Source organism: Malurus melanocephalus, unplaced genomic scaffold (genome assembly GCF_030028575.1).
Source record: "Malurus melanocephalus ecotype Western Australia unplaced genomic scaffold, MMel_1.1 scaffold_378, whole genome shotgun sequence".
NCBI lineage: Eukaryota > Metazoa > Chordata > Aves > Passeriformes > Maluridae > Malurus > Malurus melanocephalus.
The window spans coordinates 195,710-223,173 of record NW_026623610.1 but is presented as its reverse complement, the minus strand read 5'-3'; the positions used below and the strand labels follow the sequence as shown (position 1 = coordinate 223,173).

General features: G+C 47.7%; 1 protein-coding gene across 1 annotated transcript; it reads right to left on the bottom strand.

The window, feature by feature from the left end:
* Positions 1–496: 496 nt before the first annotated feature.
* Positions 497–27,464, bottom strand: LOC130581016 (heparan sulfate glucosamine 3-O-sulfotransferase 3B1-like). Its single transcript, XM_057378887.1, has 2 exons — positions 26,842–27,464; positions 497–1,511 (listed from the first exon to the last, which is right to left on the bottom strand). Exons 1-2 carry the CDS (start codon positions 27,273–27,275, stop codon positions 893–895), a joined length of 1,053 nt encoding a protein of 350 aa, XP_057234870.1. The 5' UTR covers positions 27,276–27,464; the 3' UTR covers positions 497–892.

The window sequence follows — 27,464 nt, the reverse complement described above, 5'->3', positions numbered from 1 at the left end:
GGTGGGTGGAGGATGCTCCACATGCTGCAGGCATCTCCCAGCAGTGCCTGGAATGCATGGGTACTCCTGGTGCAACACCTGCTGCAAGTCACTCTGACCAGCACTCGTCACCCACAGACACAGCATTTTACATTTGTCCTGCAGTAAAGATTTTAAGTGCATAGAGGGATTGTGGGAAAGAACGTCCTGGCCAAAAAGCAGGAAGGAAAACTATACTGAAGAGAGCTCTGCCCATGCAACAGGTTCTGCAGCTTCTCTGCTGGAAAAAGAGCATGTTGCCTTCCCAGCAGTCATGAGTAGGAGCCTTATGGCTTGGGGTTCCCCAYACTTACAGCCACAGGGGAAAATGCTGCTGCTCAGCAAATGCATGTGTGGTGCAGGAATGCCCAGCCTCCCTCCCACCCACCCCAGAGAAATTTCCCTGGGGCCATGGGACTAACCAGAAAACTGTGGGATGAGAGAACCCAACACAGGAGCAGAGACGGGGACACCAGAATAGGGAAAGCAAGTGTTTATAAAGGCCAGATACCCGTAACAAAAATAAACTTGTGCTTTCCCTCCCTCCCTTCYCTTCTTTGCTTTTTTTGATTTTTTAAATACAAATTTTGTTTAGGAAAAGTGGAAGCACCGTCTGTTACAAACCAAACCAAAGAGAAAGCAGAAGGGGGGGAAAAAAAAGGAAAGGAGAGACATATTACACCATGGAATGTTAAACAGGTTACAGGCTACTGTTCTAGCCAGTGCGGTTAGGCAGCTTAGTGAATTAATTGCTTAGGAATTAAAAATAAATTATTATAAAATAGATTTCTGTACATTTTACATACATATATATCTCTTTATATAAGCAAACCGTGCTGGGCAAGTAATTACAGGGGGCTTTCCCATGCCAGGCTCAGTCCCAGCCGAAGTCCTGCCCTGTCATCTGGTAGAATTTCATGTTGAAGGGCCGGTAGAARTCCCGCAGCCTCTGCACCACCTCCTGGTCGATGTCAGGGTGGGTCCTGCCTTTTGTCTTCCCCAGACAATGGGGTTTGCTGCTSCCTTCTGCCTTCTTCAGGCACGGGAACCCCTTGGTTTTGTTGAAGTAGAAGTGTTTGTCRGTGATGATCCTCTTGAGGCCCAGAAAGTCCTGGACCCTGCCCAGCTCCCCCGCAGGRTCACTGATCAGCCTCTCSCCRCTGACAAAGAGGATCTGCCCRATGGGGAAGTAGAGGAGCCAGTTCTCCAGGTGCTTGGCGTAGATGCCAATCTGGATGGCGCTCCACGAGGTGTCGATCAGGCCCGTAGTCCTGTTTTTGAARGTCAGRCTCTCAAAGGTGGGGATGTCGGGCTTCTTGGAGAGYGTCTGGGTGTAGTCTGAGATGGCTCTGGTCACAGGGTCCCGCACCACCACGATGAGCTTTGTGCCCTTGGACATGGAGGAGATGCGRGCTGGGGCCTCCTTGGTGACAAAGTAGCTGGGRGTCTTCTCCATGGTGATCTGCCCCTCCAGTGTCTTGGGCATCAGGTCCCTGCCAGCAAAATGCACAGACATGGGTCAGAAGGGCAAGGAAGAGGAACAAAATTATCCATATGCATTTATATATAAGTTCACACATAGATACATAAGAATTCTTCTCCCTAAAATGGCTTCACAGGCCATTTGGTTCATACAGAGAAATCTACTTCCCATTGATTTAGGGATTAGGGGAAGATTATTACTAAAGGCCACAGTCTTAGAAATCCAGCTGAGTAATCTCCCAGTTATCCATGAGTGGATTAGCTGAGCTATMCTCTGCACCTGGACCAGGGCTACACATGCTGCACCAGCTCCAGACTGGTCAGGATGGGTCCTGAGCTGCACCAGAGAGCTTTCCTGACTTATGTCAACACCACAGAGACCTCAGCCCCAATCCAGAGCTCATTTCCCCATTGGAATGAAAGGACAGTATAGCAGAAAAGCAGGAGATCACTGGAGYATGTCCACCTCACTTTCCCTCAATATCCCAAATGCAAAACATTGCCCAGTTCAGGTAAGAGGGTGCAATTTGTCCCTGGCTTGCCAACAGCAGGACTTGACTCACAGGTGCTTTCTTGCACCCAGATTCAGCCCCTGCTTTACTATTCCCTACCACTTGTTACCTTACATGAACTAGAAAGAGCATCAAGAGCTGCTGGTGGCATCTTCAGCACATCCCCRTCCAGGAGATAATGAGGACACCCCACCTCAGCACTGCCCAAGGTGCTGTAACTCAAGGTTACAGCAGGTCAGGATATGGTATATAACTTATACAACTATGAAGAATACAACCTTAGTGCATGGGCAAGACATATCTACACAAAGTACCTTTAAAACTTAAAGCTTTCGGCCATTTCACCTCATTCCCTGGCTGTTTCTAATTAACCACATGGGGAAGCACTAGGGAGCTTGCAGAAATTATGGAAGTGGCATGAAGCACAAAGAGTCATTTTTTCCTATCATTCACTAGGCAAGCTAAAATATTTTAGACTGTTTTCTGGTTCTTTCCCTTTATAGCCCAAACAGACTCATTTGCTCTGGGTTGTGAGACAGTTGAAAAGAAAAGGCAAAAGGGGGGTCAGGCACAAAATTAAAGCTATAAAAGTTGATTAAGTTTTCAAAGCATCCACCCAGCACAGAGAAATAAGCAACCAGTGTGTGATCTGCAAGCCTGAAGCTGTGCTTCCCTCAGCCATATGACACCACAYAGTGTTCCCAACAGCCACCTCCTTGCTCATTGTTTTTATGTTTCCACAGCAAAGATCACCAGGGTTCTTGCAATTAAAAAAGCCACGGATAATATGGCTCAAGCCAATGATTGCCCTGATTATGAACTCGAGGGAAGTAAACTGACAAGTCTGTTCTGAGGGCAAATAACAAGAGACACAGGAATGAGAGGTCTGTTTGCATCAAAAATAATCCCACATCTATGAAATTTGGTCAGTTGCTCTTTATGCAACTATTGGTGATCTCACACTGGAGCTGGTATATTTTACATCTTCAGCCTCTGGCACTATCTTTGAGCAATGTGTTTCCTGGCAAGGGGCAGCCAGTGGCTGCACCTCCACCCCACAGAGGAGCTGTGCCTGCAGGCTCCCATAAAGCTCCTTCTGCATAGTCCCAAGTGGGAGAGTCCCTGTGCCACATCCATGTGGGACTCCAGGAGAAGTGRTGATGGACAAGCTGGACAGTGCAGGAAGAGGATATCAGCTTGTGGAAACTCCCTGTCATGCCCAGGGGTGGTGGCAAYCTGAGGGCTCGGATTTCAAGTCCACACAAGTGGAGTTTCACATGAAGATAAAAATCACACTGGTCTACCAGATACCTGGGATGTGAGAGCTTCTGGAAGTCAGTGTGTGCCAAAAACAGCAACCAGAATAAAACTGACTAATCCTCTGCCTTTCTGGCCAACTCTGCAACCCCATAATGCTGTCACAGAACAGGGCAAATCAATAACGCTCCGAGCAACCCTTAAATTTACTGTGCACTGATGTGAGTTTCGACATTTGCTCATTAAGAGGTGTCTTTTTTTATGGCCACATTAATCCCAAATTCTACATCCTGCATTGGCCACCAACTCCTTTTCAGCTTGATTTAAGAGGTTGTTTTCAACCCAAGAAGTTCTTAATGGCCTGGGGCCTGCCTAGAGAGAAGAAAGCTTCCCAAAACATTCTCAGGTTGCCCATGCTGCACTGAAGTCCTTTGGCTTTAGGTCAGGTCCATCAGACTGCTGGTTGTATGGGGCCCTATATTTGGGGCTGATCTCTCCTCCAGGACTATTACAGTCAGAAGTTATCAGTCTCGTGGGAATGATTMAAGGCTTATTTTTCTTCTCCTTGCACAAGAAAGGCATTGGGTACAACTGGGCTATGAAATAGAAYGAAATTGCTGGGGATGGAGTGCCAAGTCAGTTGATCCAGTTGGGAAACACAGGTTCCTAATTAGCATTTCAGMAAATAAGGGGAATACACCATAAGCAGAAGAAAGCACAGAGCAACTCTTTACCTAAGAGGCATCCACTGGCCTAGCGCCAGTCCCTTTTCAGTGTAGTTCATCTCCTGAATCCACACTGCAGTTGTGGCTGAAGGCACTCAGTTCTGGGCAGGTCTAAACCTCTCAGACTGTTGTTTTTGGAGAGGGCCTGAATTCTGTGCAATTTAAGAACATTTTGCTGGTGACCCATCACAGCAAGTGAAGCAGAGCAGGGCACATTGACACACCTATTTGCCCTCAGGYTAGCTAACACAGGCTGAGGTGAGCAGAGGTATAAATGAAACTTCAACCCACGTACAAGACTTGGATCCACCAAAACCAGCCCTCAGGCCTTTGCTCCTGCTGTCCCTTCCTTGTACCCACACAAGTGCCAGGCATAGCCCAAAACKAAGATGCTCAAGATTGTCTCAGACTCTACTTTGTAAGGTGGCTGCAYGAAAGGAAGACAGCTGCAAGTGAAGCCAAATATTGTGGCCCATGGATGTGGTTTGATCCTCTGACAACACCAAATCCAGGAAAGCAAAGTTTTATTGCATGGGCATGTCAGTTGTGAGGAGCTTTCCCATGTTTCCATAATTTCCCACAGAGGCACCATCTGTCATGCTCACAGCCAGAGACAGCAGAGCCTTAGGGACAGACAGAACTGGTATGCTGGCTGGTCTGAACTCACAGTGGTGGAAAAGTCACCAAGAAGCATTTATTCCCATTCAAACCACAGCTGGAGAAGGGCAACTTGGCCCAGCAGAGCACTGAAGCTACAACACAACACACGGGACATAACATGTTGGTGGAAGGAGGACCAGATCCAGCCTCAAACATATCTGCTCCAAGACAGCAAGGGCCATGTTGTTAAATTACAACTGCTGCTTCGGGAGAGAAGAGAGGAGCTGTGATGATCAGAAGCCACAATGCCCTGGCAGGATGCAGCCCCTTKGGAGAAAGGAGTGGGGTCCAGCAGAAACCTACTTTCAGCTCAGGAGTGAATAGCAATCTCCCCAGGGCAGCTTGTGACCACTGTGGAGCCTCTGTTTCCATGGAGGATTCACAGACACCATGGAGACATGGGCAGCTCCTGCCAGCACTGTCTGGTGTAAGGTGAGAAAAGCAGAGGTGCAGCCACCACTGCTGTCCATATGGGAGAGCAAAGGGATCTGATAGAGGGAATCAGGCTGTGGAAAACAGAGCTCAGCTGAACCCCAGGGCTGGATAGAGACACCACTGAGGGCCAGAGTGGAAACTGTAGTGGAAACTGGTATGAAAAGCTTGGCAAGTCATCCCTCCTGGCTTGTTACCTTCTGCCTTCTGGCAACCTGGAGTTCAAAGACCTCTGGAGACAGCATCTGCATCAAAATCATCCCATTTCACAGTGACTATGAACTGTGTAATCCTTTCAAACCCACAAACACTTCTGGCCTTGAGAACATCCCACAGCAGAGTCTCCCAGCACTAAAGCGCTGCCTCTACCTGTCATTTTAACTCCCTTCCCACTTTCCTGCTTAGGAAGGGATGAGGCACGTGCTTGCTGAGCATGGAAGAAGGAAGTGAGGATGAGGAGCAGACTCCCAGCATCCTTGATTCCCCACCAACCCAGCCTGCAAAGCAGTGRTGGGGCTCAGTGCTGCTGACTTGGGCAGAGCTGCTGGCACTGGGGTCCCAGAGAGGAGAGGGAGKTGCTGTGTGAGCACAGCTATGAATTTTGCATAGCTATGAATTTTGCACAGGCAAAGACCAAGCCCCTAACCCTGAGCTATTAACATGTCAAGAGGGACAGAGGAAAAGCTTTTCCTTTAATGAATATTCCCTTAGTGAAGCCTGCACCCTTCGCAGGCAAATTGATAGGCTTAGTCTAAAGATGGATTGGCCTACTTTACCTATTAACCACTTAAACTAATGTAATAAAGGCTCTCTTCATTCAAACAGCCCTAATCCCCAGCCYCACACAGCTCTGAAGCTTGGAATAAGAAGGGATACTAAGATGAATTCAGCCAGGCTGCTGCTTGGACAGGCACTGGGCGGGGGATTTTATGGGGGTTTTTTTGAGTGCAAACWTCTTCAATGTGAAAACTGGACCCAGAGTGAGATAAATTTACAAAGTGGGGATGACAGGTGGCCACATGGTAATCCAATCCTCAAGCCTAATGTCCTTTGTGGCAGCTTTTGTCTGCATAGAGGGGCTCCAGGCTAATCTGCTGCCACTTCTCAAGGAGGAATAGGTGAGGGATCAGCAGGGCAAGGGGACCCCCACAACCTGCTGCTGCATTATTTGCCACAGGTAGGACAGACCAGTGCAGGGCAAAGCACAGCAGYGGTGGCTGGTTTTATCCCCAGGGACGTCTGTTGGTCCCCCCACGCACCTCCTGCCACAGCAAACACCTGCTGGGATAAACCCTCCAGCTCTGGAGCCTGAAGCCCATGGCAGGGCTAAGCCTGGGGGGCTGCAGACACAAGTGTCCCCCCGTGRCGGGGTCACCGTCAGGCTGCCCAGCCAAGACCCAGCACACTCAGGTGTCCTGCTGCCCAACAGGAGCCCCAAGCTGAGCACATGGGCTTTCCTTTCCAACCAATGTTTCATGCTGGGTGTATTCCCACCCAGCACCATTCTAGGAAATGTTCCCCCTGCTCCAACAAATTCAAATAATGAGTTCCACAGTAAGTGTTAAAATTGGGTTATCCTGTGCTGCAGCTATGGCACTTTTCAGTCTCAAAGCCCTCTGCTCCACACAACTCCCTCAATCCTCTGTGCTCCCTCAGTTTCCCTCAGCAAAGGTGACATCTCCTGGAGGAGATGTATGAGGTGCTGAAAAAGCAAGAGAAGTGCCGTTATGGTCAGGATAAACACCCCTGCACTGTGATGCAGCTATGACATGCAGGCTGGGGAGCACTCACAACAGTCCCCACAGCAGCTCTGTCAGCAAATACAGCAAGAACAACTTTTAGAGCAGAATTTCTAGACTTTTCCTCCACTAGCTGGTCCCTAGAAGCAAGGAAAATATGGGAAATGGAAGAAAAAGCAAGTCAGACTATTTTAAACATCAGCCACATTCACACCAAATTCAGGTCTGCAATCCAGAACCATTTGCCTTGCAGCTCAGCACTGCACACACAGAGCATCCAACTATTTCTGGCCAGTTTCTACCCCATTCCTCACTGATGTTTCAAGAAGATAAAAAGTGATTCCTTTCCAGAAAATCAAATTTTGACATCCTGATTATTTCTTGGTAAAGTGACCCCAAATCCTCCCCAAAGTCAGTCCAAGAAACTGCATAAATTGATTGAAAAGTAATGGTGAGAAGGTGAATAGAAATTAAAAAAAAAAAAAAAAAACAAGTAAACACCAAAGTTCTTCTCCCATTCTAGGGGAAAGCAGATTTTTAGCCCTCAGAGCACCCAAGATGATACCAAGTTAAAGTAGAGCCAGAAGCAGAACAAACCAGAACATGGTACAATTGTGATGAATTTAAGATTTTTGCRGCATTTTTAATTTACAGGTTGGAAAGCAAACAGGCCCAGTGGTGCCCACTTGGAACAGCTCTGAGGAACCAAGTGCAGAAGATGAGACAGGTAAAAGCTGCWTCCCCTCAGAAGTTGATGGTCTGAACCTGCTGCATCTCCCTCGCTCTTATCCCCACACCAGGGGAATTTTCATATCCTGTTCCCATCCCAGCAYGGTCCTGTTCAGCTTTGCTCCCAGGATGGAGTCAGGATCCCACCAAAGCAAAAGGGCTCATTTCACACCACAGTCCATCTGTTCATCTGCTGCCTTAAGTCAAACATTTTTAAAGAGGGTTTTATCACAACAGCCAATTCTCATTCTAATTCCTGCTGCTTCTCTGCCTGTCCTCTCCACCCCAGCTCAATAAATAAATTCAGGCCAAGTGAGTTAATTAAACTATCTTGAAAAAGAGCTGTAGACACCCAGGGAAGGATGGGGGTGGTACTTGCATTGGTGGCAGCTTTGCCTTCCAGCCCACCCCCTTCRCCAAGGTGATACCCTGTTGTTCCCAGTTTCTGAGGCAGCATGTTGCTGTCAGAAAGCAGGAAAAATGCACAGTGCTGGTAAGAGCAGCCAGGGGCTGGATTAAAATCACACAGTTGTAGCCCCATACTGGCAGCTGACCGTGAGCAAGAGCTCAGAGACATTCTGGGAATGAAAACCCTGAAGCATCACCAGCTCAGCTCCCAAGGCCACCACCCTAGTCCCATCCCAGCCCTACCAGGCCCTCTTCACTGCATGGCCGATCACAAAACCATCTAATCTCAGCAATACTSCTTAAAAGCAAGAATCTGACCAGATCTGGGAAAGAGTCTTAAAGCAATAAAGCATTTTAATTGCATCACAGAGCCTGCCACCTGCACCAAAGTCAACTGGCTTCAAAACTACCTCCAAAACTATCTGCCTTCTGGTGGCAGCAATGGGATGGGGAAATGAGGGAGATGGAGGAAGAGGAAGAAATAGAGAGAAAAGAGGCAATAGCAAGTTCCTCTTTGGGGGTGGGAGTGCTTGCTTCTTTACTATTTGATACATCATCTTACCAAAATTTTCCTTGGCTTCAGCTGCTGTTGCACCRCAGACCTGTACAGTAGCAGACAGTCTCTCCTCTTTTTATGAGCAGTGGTAAGAGCAACATGTGTGCCTTTGTCTCAAGCAGGAGTCTGTTGTTTAGGTTGGCAAATTATACAACAATAAAAGGGAATGGCTGGGAACCAACCTCAGTCTTTTTGAAATGGGTGTAACCCTATCCAGCTCCGTCAAGCACTCACCACGATGCTTACACAAACCAGATGATGGGAATTAATGAACTTTGGGGGTGAGGAAGGAGTAGGTAAAGGAGGAAGGAAAGGAGGAAAAAGAAATGTTGGCTTAAAATTAGTGTTTTTCTCACTCTCCTTGCCCCTAGATCTACGAGGTGCCCTTCATTTGTTGGGGAATTTTGGGATTAAAGAAGGGAGAGGACAGTGATGGTGTGTGATGAGTCCCCATCATGAGGCTGCTTTGGGACTTTAATGGGACCAAACAGCTGGTAGCCACGGCTGGCATCACCACATGGCCCACAGGAACAGGCTCTGGCCTGGCTGTGCAGTTTGATCTAAGCTCCTTTGATGTGGATTTAAAAAAAACAAACATCAAAGGCTTGGAGAGTGGGGAGATGCAGGGCATTGGGAGATGGGCCCTTTGGTCCCCACTCCACSTGGCACAGTCGAGATGCACCAAACAGCCCTGGCAAATCAAAGCAAGCAGTGCCTCAAGAAGAGGGCAACACGCTGCTCCAACCACCAGGGTTTGGAGTCATTTTTGGGCTTAGGGATTAATTTATTTTTTTTTAATAAAAGACTTTATTCATCTCTTCAAAAGTCACTGCATTCTAATCAGACCTAGGAGGCACCATGGAAGCTTGACTCTCTCTGTGCTGGGACATGGGGTGCTAACCCAGCCACAGAGCTGAGCAGACAGTTTGCAGCAGCATCCAAGCACCAACCTGGACAAAGCAGAGCCTGATCCATGCACAGAACTTGGAGAGTTTGTGCYTCTGGGAACAGCAATGGGTGTAATGAGCTGCACCAGCCTCTGCTGCAAAGGTGGCCTCCCACCCTGTGCCAGACAAAACCCAATCTACCACCCAAATGCTTCYCCTACTGCATTGGATTAAATGGGCTAATTAAAAGGAGTCTCATAACCATGATARTGACGTGTTATCCCTTGCAGAGCTGCTGCCTTCTATATACAAGTGCCATATATGGTGTGCCATATAGCTGCAACTTACAGGGGAGGAATAACTTTAGATCAGCAGAGACACTTGGTGGAATTCTTGTCTGCAGTGGACAGGGATTATGCTTTCACCAGGAAGCAAAATAAAGAAGCCCAAGCTCCACGACTCCTGGGAGGCTGATGGGTGATGACACCATCACTCCTGGGACACACCCATCMCTTGGCAAAGGATGCAAAGACATGAAGGTGGTCTTGGAGACGGCTGACTGGAGCAATCCCCCTTCCTACCCAAGCTGATGCTCCACGCAGGGCAGCCTCTGGGAGGAAGAGTTCAAGGAGATAGGACCACCCTGGAAACTTGGGAGAAATGCACRCTCCTTGCAGGTGCTCACATAGATGTGCCCACAGCACGCAGCCCTCTCCTCTCCTGTRGCCTGAGGATCTCTAGCCCTGGCCAAAGGAGGTAAGGGCAGAGCAAGAACAGGGCAAGCAGCATCCTATACCCTACTGCTTTCCCAGCCTCCATCCAAATTCAGCTCCAGAGGCTTTCTTGTGCCTGATGCACTTTGTCCACCTAATACTCCTCAGTTGATCTCTCTTCCAATCCCTTGTCTACGTGSCTGACCCATTCCTGTAAGTGTTCMAGGCCAGGTTGAATGGGGCTCTGAGAAACCAGGTCTAGTGGRTGGTATCCCTGCAGGGGGGTGACACGAGACGATATTCAAGATCTCTTCCAACCCAGGSCATTCTATGATTCCTCCTGAACCTCCACATGCATAGCCCATCCAGGCTCCTTGCTTTGCCCGTTTTCACCAGCCCCYGCCCTCACACCATCGCCCCAGTCCTTGTACCATCACATGAGTCCATTGCTCTCTCCGTCTCCAGCCTAGCTCCAAGCCTGGAGAGTACCATACCTTTCCCCAAGAAATCTCTTTGCCAGTCTGAGGACTCCCAAGCTACTTGGTCATTCCTCAAACAGAAATYCCTCCAGCCCTACAGAACAAACCCAAAATGTTGCCACTGTCACTGGGTAGATCATGCACCAACTGAACACAGGCTGCAGGAATATGCAGCTTTCTTTAGGTTAGGAAGGGCCAAATTTCCAATTATTTTCTCACCTCTTCACCAAGTAACAGCACAAGAGGTTACAACTGCTAAGTAAGAACTTTCCCCCCTCCTTTGCTGCAGCCAGACAAGATATTCATCAACGTCCCCAGTTCATTACACAGGCCCTCCTCTTCTCTTYATGTAAACATGGAAGACTCTTTCTACTCCCCATCATACTTAAAAGCTCTGAACTTCCACTAAATAATTATCTTCGCTGSGGGGAGAGGAACAGCACTTTACATATCAAAGGGCTGCTTTGGAGGGATTTACAATAATTTAAGATGAAGTGGTAAATATTCTATTCACTCCAGTTCATCTCCAGTAATAATTATAATCCTATTAGCAAGGTCCCAAGAAAGTGATTGCATTATCATCTAGCAAGCATCTATGTGGATTTCTTGGAGGGGTGGGATGGGGAGGCCATAGGCAAGTAAAGAAGGAAAAGCAACAAAAGATGCCATTGCCAGCATGTCCCTTCCCCCAGCAGGATTTGGGCTCTATTGTCCCAATGCTTCAATAGCGCTTTGCTCTGAAAATAAGAGCTTTTGAGCACAGTAAGGGGGTGGGGCTGAAATGAGCATCTTATTCCTCTGTCACCCTCACTCCCCTTTCATGGCCATGGATCCCACCTGGTGCTGCTCCGGCAATGAAGAGCGCCCAGTGCTGTTCCTGCAGCCCGGGCCAGCAGCAGTGCCATAATTAAAAGCTAATTGCTGTTTATGGGTGAGTTCTTATGAATATTGCTCAGCATCACTGGGCTGTTGCTGCCCACTGGTCAAATCATGTGAGATTAGAGTAATCTGTCTCCTTTTTCCCCCAAAAGGACAAAAAGACTGTATTGTTTAAAAGCAGAGCAGGGAGAGGGAAGTTCTATAAAACTCATGATTTAAGGGGGAAAAACCCCTAAACTCAGCAGGAAACATGACTGAGTTAACTGGCAAACTGGGACTAAAGACCCTTTATCAGGAGCACCAACTGTCTATGCCAAACTGTGTGTTTTATTCCTGCTTCACATCACCTCTTCATACACCCCATTGGAGTGTTTAACTAGAATTTATCCCTGCATGAGAGCCTCAGTTGCACCAGTGTAATCCTCTTCCCTCTCTTCTGGCACCAGTGTGAGTCCTCAGCACTTCCACCAGAAGCAGGCATGTCAGCTCTGCTCGGGCTGAGAAATCTGCAACTACTCCAGAGCTGCACCCATCTGCAGGCTTGGAACAAGCCAAGATTACTGTCAAGTGTGCAAGAGTTTATTGCAAAGTAGTAAAAACATTTCTCTCAATAAAAGAAATAGACAACAGCCTGAAAGGGGGGAAAAAGGAAGAATTTTAGGAATCCAGAGAGACTTCAGTGCTTACAATTAATTCCTGGTAAAAAAATAAAATTCTCTGGATTACCTCTGCCTCTTACTCTTTTGCCACTAGAAAGACCAGCAACTTCTCCTCCCTCACGAATTTATAGCCTAGAGTAAACATTARGTGAACTAACCTCCTACTACGCAAAGATTTGATAGATCCACTTATGGATTCATTGCAAGACAAGGCTCTGTTCTTCAAGAGTGCTGGTTCAACATATGCTTGCACCAGAGATGTGAATTTTTGGAYTCACCTTTTCTTAGGCAGCACCAATCCTCCCCTCACACCTTCATGGGAAGCTGAAACCAGTATCTGGACTGGCTCAGCACCTGCAAGCACACTATGTCCGTCTCCACAAAAAAAATCCAGCAAAGTAAGAGAGTCATGATCTGGAATTATTGGCCTCATTGTGGAGAGAAATAAAGACAAAACTCCAACAGCTCTTGCAAGGCTTTTGCTAGTTCAGAGTAGGCTTGAGCAAAGGAAGCCTGGCTTGGAAGAGGTTTAAAAGCAGATAAAGAAATCATAGTGGTGGGACATGCAAAACACATCCATGGTACCCAAGTGACAGGAGGGTCTCCTGCAGCAGAGGATGTGGGACTAAAAGCCCACACTAACAGAGTCTGGTCTCAGGGGTTTGGCTTCAAGTTCATCAGAACAACTGGGCTGTTCCCACAAGTCCCAACCAATATCCACTCCTTGCTGTCAGCTTTCTTGCCCCAAGCAGCCACTCAGCCACGTCCAAGAGGCCCACTGCTCACACCACAGCCTCTTCTCTCTCACTCCTTCCCTGCCAAGGCTCAGGCACAAATCACCASYGTGGCAGGAGCACCAGCCAGTAGTKGTGRTATGTTCAGTYATCAAATCCATCCAAACAGCTCCTGCACCCACCAATTTGCTCTCTTAATTGTAGCAACAGTACTAATCCTCTCAAATATAACCACYCCAGACACAGCTCCTCACCAGTCTTTAAGACATTTCCCTTCCTCCTAGCTCCTGGGAAAGTGCTTCCTTGCAGCAAAGGGAGCAATATCATTAAGCCCCAGAGATATCAGGATCTGGGATTTGAGGGGAGCAGGGGAGGCAGAAGTGGGTATTGAGACACACAGTGCTGGCACTGCAGAAAGGGTACAGACTGTTGGCTTTCCATTGCTGTCCCAGGAGTAACAGGTGTTTCAGGAATTAGACATTCAAACCAAGTAGCACCACAACTCTATGTACCACTGCACATGGAGCAGAGCATCCTCCTGGCCCATCCCACCTGTGACATCAGAGCACCCTGRGGCTCCTGCCCCTGGCTAGAACACCTGGAGATGTTCCTAACCTGGGGAGCCACRGAAGATTATCCCACCAGCCTGATCCCTACAGTACTTGCTCTTCTAGGCCCTGCTTCAGTGACCACTTTGGCTGTATGCTGCTGGTGGTGAGCCCAGCAAACCRGGTACACCCCGATTTGGACCCAAAGGGCACATCTGCTGTCATCAGTGCAGGGGATATAGTTATATCACATACCCYCCAATCATCTGTATAGCAGCAACACACTGCCACACTCTTTCTGTAGCCATGCTGCAATAGAAAATTTTCCCAGTTTCCCAGAAAAGGAGTTGGTTCAAGAGAAATAACCTTTGGTTTAGGCTGTTCTAAGGTGGGGGTCCATGCCAGTTATATAAATATAGATTTTTTTATGGCACACACTCATAAATTAACTTCCTGGTTAAGTAGCCATGCAATGCCCATKGCAGCAGCCTCTTTCCAGCCACTAAAAGGCAGCTGAATGTGCRTGGCCAGTCCTGGTCCACCACAGCTGACACTCAGAAACACCTGACAAATTTCTACCCAGGAGAGCACTACAAAATGAACTTCCCAGGCCTTGCCTCTCCTCTGGGGYACTGCAAAGCCACCACATTTTGCCTGCTCCAGCTCTGCTAAGAGGCAGAAAAAATAACAACCAACCCACATAGCAAAAAGCCAGTCCCAAAAGGAAATACAAGTCTAMAGCCATTCCAGCAAAATACAGGTAGGACCATGTTCTCCTGATGCAACGTTCATAAATCACAGCCCTGCTGAGAGGTCTTTTGTGTTTTCCCTAATACAGAAAGAAATGCCCTAATCTGTGTGCCTGTASAGGCAGGTGACAAGTTACACTGATAATGCTACCCTTTGTTAAACACCCTGACAAGTGGCCCAGCATTTGTACACGGAGAACTTTGTTTGCCACCTTGACACACATTTCTCCTAATCAAGCCCAGCCTTCCTGCTCTGGGGCTTTACAGCCTGATTAGATAAAAAAGCCTCCTGATAAACTTTGGAGCCCCTTTCTGCCCACAGGGATACCCCAGCTCTCACCCTTCAGATCATAGCCAATGCTGGAGCATTTCCTCAGTGATTTGTCTGCCCTTGGGGTACAACATGCCAAAGTCAGGCTTGAACCACTGTGCTGAGTTAGAGCCCCARAAATGGACTGGTGGCAGCTCTGCTCCTGCTCCTGTTCCTCACCATGGGTGTAACAAAGCAGGGAGGGAAGCAGCGACATTTATTCACCCAGCAGCACTTCCCTCTGTGCACYGACAGCCCCTGGAACATTGTCCATGTCACATCTGAACCAGAGACCACTAGCTCCTCCACAGCATGTGGGAAGGCATCTCATGGGGTGGCCARGGCAGGCTTGAAACAAATCTTGAGACACATTTACATCTACAGTTTCTCAAAAACACCATCTAGGATCTCCAGGAATCCACTTTCCGCACTAAGGGAACGAATGGGCATCCAGCACTGCCTGAACAGCAGAGACCTTCGAAACAACAGCTCAGAAAATAGCCAGCTTTTCATTTCCAGGACAAAAAAAAAAAGTTCTATTTTTTTTTCTGCCTTTTCTGATCATGTGCACATGTTTCACAGGCCAAGTAATGCCAATAAGATGCTGCTAAACCTCAGCTGCATGACTCCACCTGCTACTTCAGCAACACCCAAGCAGCCTTGAAACTGTGCAGCACTGAGGCTTTTCCTCAGCTATGGTAAAGGGAAGGGGATGACCCCTCTGACCATCAGAAGACCTTCCTGGTAGCCAGTAATGGCAGCGAAAATCAAGCCCATCACAGAAAAACCAGGAAGGTGCTCACCCAACCAAGCATGTCCTGTAYTCACCAGCTTCTCGTTACCCTCAGCACCTCATTGAGTGAGTTAAGAAYATAAAATTGGTTTGGACTTTATTCCCAGCTGAGGCACCTAATTAACTTCTGAAAGCCTCCTGCTTCCTTCTCAGAAGGGAGGGGTGGCACCAACCACAACCTGAACCATCAGTAATCTGGCACTGGCCYGGTCAGTGTGACCCTCATTGGGATGAGCTAATTTTGCCACCCATTAGAACAAAAGGCCTGTCAAATTAATACACCAGTGATCCTCTCAGTACTGATCCCTAAATGCATTTTAACACAAATGGGATTGTCACCTCAACTCATTTGTTAATGGATTTGTGATTTGCACACATAAAGGAGTGCAAATGTGGCACTGGAAATTAAGATCTCTCCATGGTAAACAGACCAGGGCAGTGAGACATTTGTCCAGAATCAGACTTTTTTTCTGTCAACAACTCTAGTAAGGCCAGGATGAACCTCCTGRCTTTCCTCTCTCTTTGACACCTCACATCAAACATTAAAGACARAAAATACAGCTGATTTCCAGGACAAAAGCATGGCATGCCCATTGAGGCAACCAAGCTGCAGGTTTGTGGTGCCACCACATCCCTGGGTCCCCAGTGATGCTACAGGACTCGAGGTAGACTGATACAAACCAAACCATGCCTTGGGAAGGAGAGAAATTACCAGTGAAGGAGGGAGACAGGTGCCAATTAGGCAAACATGAAGGAGCAGGTCTGTCTGCAGACTGCCTTCCTGCCCAGTCATTACCTGGGATCATGATACGGTCATAAACACTCAATGAAATYCAGCCAAGAGCTTTTGAAAGAGCAGGCTCAGCTGGTGGAGATGCTCTGCTGCAAGTACAACAGATGAAAAGCACTGCTTTTCATTAAATAGGTATTCACATAATTAGAGACTTCACATGGCCATACCAATGATTTGATCTAGTCCAGAGCACTCAGGCAGCATTTAAGAAAGCTCTTGCCTGCTTCCCACTTCTGACAGCTTGGGTTATCTTTGTGTGTAACCCTGCCATCTCCTCACACCCCACACACTGCAATGGCAGGTCCATGGCCACGGTGACCACTGGGAAGGACCTTATGAAGCAAAACTACATGTGCCAAAGCCCATCATCAACCTTCAGCATTCCACCCTGCTTTCATCCAGAGCCAATTTCCTTCCAGAGCCAGCCATGGGGCTGAATTACCCCCAAGTGCTTCAAGCCCTTCTGCATAAATAGCACCATGGGCCAGTCTGTCAAGGCCTTAGAGCACAACCTGAGTGAAATTACTTTTCTCTGAACACTGAGGACTGTGAATGACAGCTATTGTTATTCAGATGAAACCAAGGGTCAGATTAACAAATCAATGGGCATAAGAGATATAAAATGGGTGACCACTGAAGCTTTTCAAATACCCAAACATATGGATGAACCAAATGTGAATTGTAATTGACTCACTCCTACCTTTGATCTCTACACCCTTGGATTCTCAAAGAGACAGTCCAGCCCACTCCGACCTGGGCTGAACCAATCTGGGMCTCCATTGTGAGCCTCACAAAGTCTTTTCTCTCTGCCTACATCCCCTGGATGCAGATCCAGCCTGGTGCTCAAGAAGTTAAAAAAGCCAGCTGTGACTTGGAGAGCTGGAGATGGACCACCTGCACTACCAAAACACAACCTTGCACATGGAGCCCATCACCAAAGGCATCTACCTGTCCTCATTTGTGGTGGTCACCATCAGTCATCTGGACATGCATGAGGAGATTGCCTAGGAAGCAGAAGAGCGCCTGGAGCCAATGTGAGCAGTGATGATGCTCATTCCCCCACTGCTCCTGGAGGCAGATGTGAGCTCTCCTTGGTTTTCAAGGATTTCCCAGTGCAAAACCAAGAATCAGACTTTGCTGATGGATTCATGGCATGCACATGCCCTTGAAGCAAAATCTGGGCTGATCTGGAGTGCTGGAAACTGGTCTGCTCTTCTCTTCTACAACTGCCTCAAAAGCACATAATCACTTATGCTTGATCAAGAAATCTGATTTTTCATTYTCCCCAAAGATGTTTCTGCATTCTGCAGTTTCATTGTTAAATTAACACAGAGCTTAAATGAATGTTATCCCTAAATTTTTACTTTTGGAATTTGGAGACAGTTTTGACCAGTTTTAGATAGATACATGAGAAAGTAAATAAGAGAGCATTATCGATTTTGATACCATACAAACCCCTCAGGAGTCACAAGTCAAGCAATTGTTTGGTTTCAGTTTCAAGCCTCATTACAAACTAAAGTTTCTGTAGCTCTTCATAGAAACCCAGCCCAGCTTATTTTTCTCCCCACTCCATTCTGCCTTCGGGAAGGTTTACAACCCCACATTGATGCTTCTCCATGTTCCCCACAATGGGTATAAGCTGTCCAGCTCAGCTCYTGCTATACTGAGTCTCAAAGCAATGGGAACTTTGAAATGCTGTTACTGAAGGTAAATGCCAGCAGCTATTCCCAGCACGGGGCTATTCCCAGCATCAGGCACCACCACTGAGTAAAGTGATTCACAGTGGGGAGGCAGACTTGGCACATACCCTGTCCTGCACCAGGAGGAGTGCGTTTGATGGCAGAACTGGGTGAGGCAGAGCAGGAATGSCTCTGCCCCCATAATTTTTGGGCTCTGACCCACTGTGCAGCTGCTTAACCCAACTGGTGAGCCCTGCCAGGACAGCCAAGCCTGCGACAACTGCAGGGCTCACCCWCAGAGGAACCCAGCAAGAGGAAGGCTCTGGGGAGGAAGGCAGAGAAGAGGAAACTCGTGGGCTTTTAATCTGCTTTAGTACCACACAAGCTTTCTGTTTATATATAGCCAAATTAATTAGTACACTGCATTGAGAAGTTTGACCTTGAAATCATCTCYAGGGGGAGGCAGCAGTGGCAAGTGCAGCCAGGGCAGCTGGCCAAGGCCCCGGTGTGTGCGTGGACACCCACGTGAAGCTGGTGGCTGGTCCTGCGTGTCCAACTGTCTGGGTATCACCCCCTGTAATTACCAGGCTTCAGAGCAGACAGCAGCTCCCGGCTCCTCTCAGCTTGCAGCAAACCCAGGTTGAAACCCTAACCGGCTATTCCACTTCTSCTTTGGCAAGGCTGATATCTTCTCCCAAGGCTTCCTTCCCGGCTTAACACCCCGCATTAGCTATTCCCTCTGCTTTTCCAAATGCCATGCAGACAGCCCAAGGCTCATTAGTTACCAGACCAGCTCAAGAGGGAAATTAAAAGGGTGGGAAAAAAAAAGATGCTACAAGCTTTGTGTTAAGTTGCAACAAGTTCAGGGCACTGCACTGGGGACAAAGGAGATGGGCTTTGCTAAGCATGTCCTTGAGAAGGGGAAATGCCCAGGYTGCCTGGCTCTTTGCACCTTTGCTCTGCCTCACTTTGGTTGGTCCAGCCATAGTGAAGACAGGGCAGGAGTCCAGGGATACTTACAGACACCCACCACTACCTCACTGGTCCCAAGCGAGACCTTCATGAACTTCCCCCATTCCAAAGCAGGTGCAGAAGATGGGACACCCCAGCACGCAGGGGACTGGCCCTGATCCATCACAATTCACTAAACATGCACCAGAGGTGTGTGCAGGAGGYTCAGAGCAGAGGCACAGCACCTCAGTGTCAGGCATTGCATTTGCTCCAACAGGCAGGGACACAGGGCACAGCACAGTCACGGGGTGCCTCTGCAATTTTCATTTAGCAACAGCATTCCCAGCCCTGGGTACAAACCAGCTGAGGACCAYGTACAGCCACTCTGGGACCAAAGGGCTGGGACACACCTCCTGTTTACTGCAACACCTCCTGATTTCCTTCCAAGTCTAATACACCTTTAGAAAAACAAACTGTAGGCATGCCAAAACTGCAGGCCTTGCCAGTTTTTAAACAAATACTGAGAAGCAGCAAAGCACTTTATGACGAAGACACCAGGGTTTCATCCTCCCTCTAGTGACAGGAGGATCCAYGAACTGAACCTGCTCCACCACTGCTGCAGCAGCCCCTGGACCCCATTACAAATCAAAAATACTATTGCAACTTAACTCCAGTGCAGCAGTTCACCCACGTTCAATTGCCCTTACACTGAATGAGCACGTTTTCAAAGACTTCCTATGCCTCTGTGCTGCTCACCCACATTTGGAGTTTTAAGTTTTCAAGTTTCAGTACTTTCAAGCTTTAACACAAGTTTGCATTTGATAATCAAGAGAGGCTGAGAGTTTAGGGCTTTAATATAAAGCGTGTAAAGCTGCTTTATTGAAGCTAATAATTACAATAGATTTTGGCTTCTGTGGGCACACTTTCTGCACAGTCACATGGATACATTCTGAGGGTCTGATCCCAGAGCCCCTCCCTAAGGCAGAGTTTTGGACTGCAATAAATAAGTGACATTTGGGKACCCTGGTTCAGTCTCTGTCATCACACACTGCTGAAGACTGGTCTCCTCCTCAGAGCCAACTTCCCATGTGGAAAAGTGTATTTTTAAAAGGGAAGTGGTATTTTTACTCCAGCCATGCTCAGTACTGCTGGACCATGTTAGTGGCAATGCAGGATTTGGCCTTGTGTTCACTTTTAGGAAGGATCTATAAAATATACACATACATCTATAATGTTATACATTGGCATATAAAATGAAAACCCATGCACAATTCTCCCTTTCTTCTGGAAGAGCTGCSTGCTGCACTTCCAGGAATGCAAAACTGTGCCAGTTCCAGGGAAAGGTTGTAACTGCTCACTTTTATTAYAAACCAGCCACTTTGGTGGAGTCACAGAAATCCCCAGCAGTATCAGCAGAGAAGACTGGCCAAATTACAACTCTGACCTAAGAATTTAGCAGCACAACACTCACAAGAAGACCAGGACAAGGGAGGATGACCCCCACCAGTACAGGGATAACAAAGCAGGGCTCTGTGGCCACATCGAGGGCAGGGTCAGCTGTGCAGCTCTGCATCCCAGACAGGCTGCAAATTAAATTCTGGGTCAGACCTGCTGCCAAATAGAGCCATGACTCCCTTGATGCCAGGGTTAGGTCACACCATCCCACTATAGAGATGTTCTTCCTCTCTCCGTCCCTCCCTTTTCGAGGAGAAAACGAAACTGYGGTAGAAGCAGGCTGGTTCTAGGGCGTTTCCAAGGAGGTTAACACAGATGTAAAGCATTTAGCAGAACCTGGAATTATTTTTCTCTAAATAAAGTTCCCCTACCCACCACGTGGCAGGGCACTGCCAYGCTCACATATTTTAACAGAGAAATTTAAAAGACGGAATTATTAYTCATTTGCAAGAAATCAGTGTGAGATCTTCTGCCAGCAGCACYTGTACACCTATTTTCCTCTAGCATTCCCACCAACACCATCTTAAGCCCCAAACACCAAGACCTCTCTGAATGATTCCTGGGGCCACAGAGCCCAGAAGAAAGGTCAGGCAGCCAAGCAAGCCAGCTCACAGCTCCCACAAATCCCTCTTCATCTCTGAACCTTCCCAGTACAAAGGCACTACATGCTAAATAATCATCACTGAGTTAATYTTCCTCCTCCTTCAGTGCTATTCCRGAGAGGAAAACCACCATGGGTAACACTCCAAGCCAGCATGGCACCAGGAGAGGTTGTCTCCTTTGGATCACTRTTATGAATGGACTAAGGTCCACTGCACATCCCAGCCAAACAGCCCCTGCCCTCCCTAGCTGGAGACAGAGGGACTGTCTCCTGACCTCCATTTCTTTCCTTCATCTGACCCATGGCACAATGTTCTATATTTGTCTCTGGGCACTTCCCAGCCACCTCCAGACTTGGAGCAACTCCCTGATGGCAAAGTTACACCACCAGTAAACACCTGTCCTGAATTCACCCCACCTTTTCTCTGAGTCTGCTGGTAATATGTTTCATCACAGGACCCCTTGTTTTCATTAAGAAGGTCAACATAAAGTCCATTTACTCTGTTGTCTTCTGGCTGCTGCTGGGCTGAGCACCCTTAAAAAGCACACGATGTTTCTCATAAGCTAATTAAACACACAGCAAGSTGCCGAAAGACCTGGAATTGCAACCGTGAGGGCAAGCCCCAGTACAGTCATCAGCAGCAAGTCAGGACCCAGCATAGCACTTAGTCATTTCACATAAACAAAGGAAGAAGCCTCTCCAGTCTATCCTCACACACCACACAGTGACATCGGGTAGCAGCTGATAGCCTCTGATCCACTAATTAAACTACTGAGACAATGTGCCCCCCTATTCGTTGTTCTTTGAACCCAAATGTTACCTGGCCCATTCACTATCTCCTGAACCCACTGGTTACCTATGGTCACACCACTAAGAGACATGAATCCCATGCTGAATGAAGACTAAATTAGACTTCTTTCTAGTTGGGATGGATAAATAGTCCCAAACCCAGGCTCAAGTGAACAGARCAGCTCAGCAAGAGAGGCCTGAATACAGCACAATGCTATCATCAGGCAGATCGGAAATACAGCTTCAAAAAACAGTGGTTTGGGTAGAGTTTTTATAGCTACTGCATCCAGGGCTTGATCGACGCTTTTGAAAACAAAGTCTTGCCTGGAAGTGCCTTGAGATATGTAACGTTTAGTGTGCGTTACAGACATCTGCCATGGCCCACTTGAAAAGAAAAAAAAAAAAAAWTCCCAAASCCAGAGCTGAGCCCATGGGTTTTCATTCCCATCATTTTCATGCCAAGGAGCACAATGCTCCCCGGCAGACCGCGCGSTCCTGCGCTAACACGATTAGCCAGGCAGATCCACCATCCGCATCCGTCACCCCCAACGCTTGGTCAACTTTGAAAAGTTCAGCAGCTCAACAGGTGAGGCCATGAAACCTGATCACAACAGACAATGTCATCCCCCCACAGCGTCGTGCTGGGAAGAACTTGTCACGTGCGTCATATCAGGCAACATGCTTGAAACAGAGCAGTGCACTGAAACCCCAGCAACACGAATAATCTTTGCCATCTGTTTGAACAGCTCAACCCTCCTCAGATCTAAAGGAATGATCCCATGCAAACACAAGGGCCTTGCTGACTGATTATAGCAGCCCAAGCCTCCTTTTTGGGGGCCATTTTCCTCCAAATGTTACACAGCGGCTCAGGACATGTGGTGAGGAGCCACKGCAGTGGCCAAGGGGGCACTGAACTCCACGCACATTCTGAGGGACCATTCAAAGTCCCTGCTTGCTTAAGCACAACACCATGTGAGGTCAATAGTTGAGTTTAAAATTTTTTTCATATCAAGAAAAGAAAATCTCAATACTAAAATTGTTTGGCAAAACCTTCCCAGAGAACACAGCTGTCCTTTAGGAGATGCTTGTTCCAACACAGCACAACTCATGGGAATGCACTGGAAGAACCRGTCTTTGCTCGGACGCAGTCATTTCCACCCCAAGTCCAGTTAGGACAATCTGGACTGTTCCCAAACGTCCTGGGGCCAACCTACCATGTGGCACACAAGAGAAACCAGCACATTAAGTTTTGCAAACACCTGGTTCTGTCCATGCTGCTATGTCCATGCCTCACTGGGGAGGCAATTAAGCAGCAGGTATTAAACCTTCACTAAGGTGAGTCTATGGTCAAACACAGGGGCAAATTCCTGCCTTGCTCAAGATTTGGTTCATCAGGGCTTTCACCCTGAAATTTTAACCAACATTTCCTTATTCTTCCCTTGCTCCCAAGCCAGGCTAACTGCAAGCACCAGCTTGCACCCCCACATATTCCTTGGGGAAAAAAAGAAAAAAAAAAAAAAGGAAATTCCTCCCCATTCAGGGATTGCTGTCAAGCAGCACTTTGCACATTAAGGTCCAAGCAATTTGAGAGTCTACGAAATGCATGTTTGAAACAGTTTATCACACACCACCAGAACACAGGGCCTGATCCTGCTGATCCAAATCACCCCGTCTCAGCAAGGAGAAGGMATTAAGGCAACTTAGGAATGGTGGGAAGACAAAGCACCAGCATTTTAGGAATTTTCCATAAGAAAAAAAGAAAGAAAAAGGACAAGAGGTCTCCCTGGTGCACTGCTAGAGGCAGAGGAGCTGCTGTCGCCGTTACAGCCGGCACAGCCACGGCACAGGGGCTCCCAGCAGAGAGCTACAGACTCGAAATACAAACCAGTGATGTTGAGTAGGAGCAGCCCAAAGGAAGAGGGACTGGGTATTACAGCCCCTTGAGCTGAAAACAATAATAAAAAAAAGATAAAAACCCAAAACACATAACACTGATGACACGATCTTTTTTTCTTACATTGCTTACAGGACAAAAGGCTTTCAAGTCCCTAGGACATTTCAAAATTCATCATTGTTGAATCAAATGAAGAAAATAATAAAGAAATTCAACAATTGGCTTTCTAGCTTGCAAGAAATATTTCTTTCCTCCCCACCAAGCCCTACAGTAAACCCCAAAGATTACAATCYCAGCAGGCTGCTCAGTCAGATCCACAGCCTGTGTGCATGTAGCTGAAGAACTCCCTACTGCTGCAAAGAGCAAACTTCTATTCAAAAATTCAAGGCGTTTCATAAAATTAGTTTGCAATACTGACTGGATCCCATTTCTCCTCTGTCATGGTACATATTTTCACTAGAAGCAGTTAACATGCTGTATTCGTTACTTGGGGGAAATCCTTCAACGTGCATACAGAAGTTATTTCCACCAAATTTTTGTTAACTCACTATTGAAAAAAAAAACATTTAATTTTTCCTGTTTTCCCTCTGCTTTTCAGGAGTGGTAGTCAGCATCACTTGATGTTGTTCTGCCTTCCACACAAAGGAAACAAACCAAWAGAATTCATTTCACTTGACAGAAAATAGAGCAAGGAACAGGTTTGTGTTCCCTCCTTCAAAAGTTATTTTTAATAGATGAAAACTTCATACAGAGTTAAGAAGTTAAAYAGGATTAATCGCAAACACCCCAAAAACAGAATTCATCAAGCACAACAASTAAATCTGTGATGCCTCTGCATTCTGAAAATCTGAAAAAGAAGATTTTGGATTGCAGAAACAACTTAAACAAAAAATCCTAACAAATATGAACAAATTTAGCCAGTTAGCTAAAATATAGTTGTAATGAGACGTGGGTCAAAAATTCTATCTTCTTCTTTTCAAAGCCAGGAAATTTGATTTACACTGCACTCTGGGTGCTGAGGACACAGTAACTACCCCAGTTCCAAAGTTCAGTTGATTTGAGCAAAAGCATTTGAAAAACAGAGACGAGGCTTGCCCAGCTCACTGCACGATGCTGGCACCATGAACTTTTTACAGCATCTTTAATCCAATTATATTGGACAAGAAAAATTGTTAACAAGAAAATACAAGCACATCTTCTTATCAATACTAAGATAATAAATAAAATCCTCATTATGTCTGGGAGAAATAAGCATGTTCTTRAGGAGTGCTGAGAAGCCAAGATTCAACAAAGTCAGCAAGAGATTTGAGTTACTACTATATAGGATCTGACTTCTAATGCCAGAATTAACAGGAACAAACTTCTGCATCTATTTCTAATTAAGTTTTAAATAACACAAAATATATAACAACTTGTCTGTTGGTTTTCATCCTTCCCAAACTATTTTGCATGATTTARTCCCCCCTAACTGACCCAGATCCCAATCCCGCAGAAAGCCAGACACACTCCCATCTTTGGTATGAATCACACGCTTACAGCACTGCAAGACTTACAGCATCACTTACTCTTGCTGCTTGAGAGCATCACCATTCAGACCTCAAGTTTTGTTGKATTTCAGCTAAAACAGCCCTTTTGCAAAGATACTAATGAAAAAATACAATGTGTTTGCAGGAATGGGGCCCACACTGCTTAAAATTCAGCAGCTGATAAGGTGAAACTTTAGGAAGTTAAACACAACTTTGATACCTCTTCTCCAAATTTAAAAATAATGTGTATCCTTTAAATAATGGTTTTTACCCACTACATCTGGGATAACAGATGAACGCAAGCATAAGCATTATTCTCTCCTTCTCCCCTTCCACCTCTTACTTGTAAAAGATTAATCAACCATTTTATGGTCTAATTTAGGTGCCTAATTAAAAACAGAGTTCAACACGTACAACACCATTTTGCTAATAAATCCTGACAGGTCTTCTGCTCTGTTATATGCAAGTTCTCCTTCAAAATGCGAGGTTCATACTTTTTTAAACTCAGCTTAATTTATAGAGGTTCCATTTGGGCTTCAGTGGGACGACATGCTAGTTCCTCCACAGAGATGACAGAATTTCCTAAAAYGAAACAGCTTTCAAAAATTACTTCCTCCTCATGAGATCTTATCCTGCACTCATTTCACTAACTGCTGAGGGATGGCAACATTAAAAAAAGGGACATAAACCTAATCGGACTTGCCGGGTGGGAGTTACAAGACTACAAAGAGGTTGCAATTCATAACTTCACAGCTCCCATCTAGCTTCAAAGTTTCCATATCTGCTCCTTTAGCATTCCTGTAAACACTCAGTAGAAAGACATATTCAGAATGCTCCTGATAAAGGAACTTGAATGGGAAAAGAATGAGAAAGGCACCGAAACGGGTCTCGCCCATCGCTCTCGCCCCTCGCTCGGTGTCCGATCGCGCTTCTCCTCCGCAACCACCGCCGCCCGCTCCGCCGAGCTCACCCGCACACAGACATCCCGGGCTGCTCCTCGCAAAACCGCTCAGAATTATGTCCATCCTTACAGGATACAAGCCAGAAATTTAAAATTTTCTCCCAATCCAAAGGGCTCATCCCGTTCCCGACACTTTCGTTACCCAGTGCACCCCACACCGCTCCAGCAGTCCGGCGCCGGGCTGGCAATCGCGACCGCAGGCAATCGATCAGCTCCAGAGATGATTACTGGATAGGAGAAAGTTAACGGAGACGGAACGCAGGGAGCGAGCGAGGAAGTTTTATCTGGAACGTGAAGCTGCCGCTTGCCAGTCCTGGCTGCCGCCGCGCTCCCAGAACGGGTCAAATCCCCTCCAAATTCTTAAACGGGTCAATTCCCTCCAAATAGGAACCCTCTCCCCCTCCCCTCCAAAAAAAGGGAAAAAAAGAAAATGGGTCAAATCCCCACCCCAAGTGGTATTTAAAAAACCCAAACGGGTCAAAACCCCGCAAATACGCGGTCGCTGAGCGCACCGCCCGCCAGCTCATGCATTCCTCAGCAATACCCTGAGCTGGAGAAAATATAAACGATCCAGCAAAAGACCTGGAAGCACAGCAGAAAAAGAGTGTTAAAAATATTAAATTAATATTTAACCTTTATTATAAAGATTAAATAAGGTTTTGCTCGCGTAAAACCTGCAGACGCCCCGTCGCCGCCTTGGGCTAACGGGAAGCGCAAGTTGCGCGCTGGTTTTATAATATTTTTAGGGTTGGGGTTTTTTTTCTGGGGGGAGCATTTAGCGGAACATTTACTCTTCGTCCCGGGCGCTCCCCAACCTGCTCCGGAGCCCGGGGCGGCTGCACCCCCGTAGCGGGGCGGCGAGCGCAGGACGGCGGGGATCTCCCTCAGCCCGTCCCGCCGCGGGGCCGCTGCCCGGCCCGTACCTGTACCAGGCGAGTCCCCGCTCGTAGTTGCGGTCGAAGAAGTGGGGCTCGGCGCCGACGGCGCGCACGTCGGGGTGCACCCGCAGAAACTCCAGCAGCGCCCGCGTCCCCCCCTTCTTCACGCCGATGATGATGGCCTGCGGCAGCCGCTTGGTGCCGGAGCCGTTGAAGAAGCTGGACATGGGGCTGCCGGCGTCGGACGCTGCCCGCTGCTCCTCCAGGCTGTTCTCTTCGCCCGGCTCCCCCGGCAGCAGCGGCTGGGCTGCGCGGKGCGGCGCGGGTGACCCGCGGGCCGCCAGCCCGGCGCAGGAACCGGCGCACGAGTAGAACATGTAGAGCCAGAGGAAGAGCATGATGGAGAGCAGCAGCAGCCTCCGCCTCAGCGGCGGCAACGCAACGGGGACATCGAGGCAGCGGTTCAAGCGCTGCCCCATGTGCCCGCGGGCGCACCGGGATGCATGGCTGGAGCCCGCCCGGCTCGGCTCGGCTCTGCCCGGCGCCTCATGGGCACTCGCGGAGCCTCAGCATGCCCCCATCGCCGCCGAGCACCCGGCGCTCCCGCCCGCCCAGCGCCGTCTCCCGCCGGCGGCAGCGCAGGCAAAGGCAGCGCTGGGGCGGGGCGC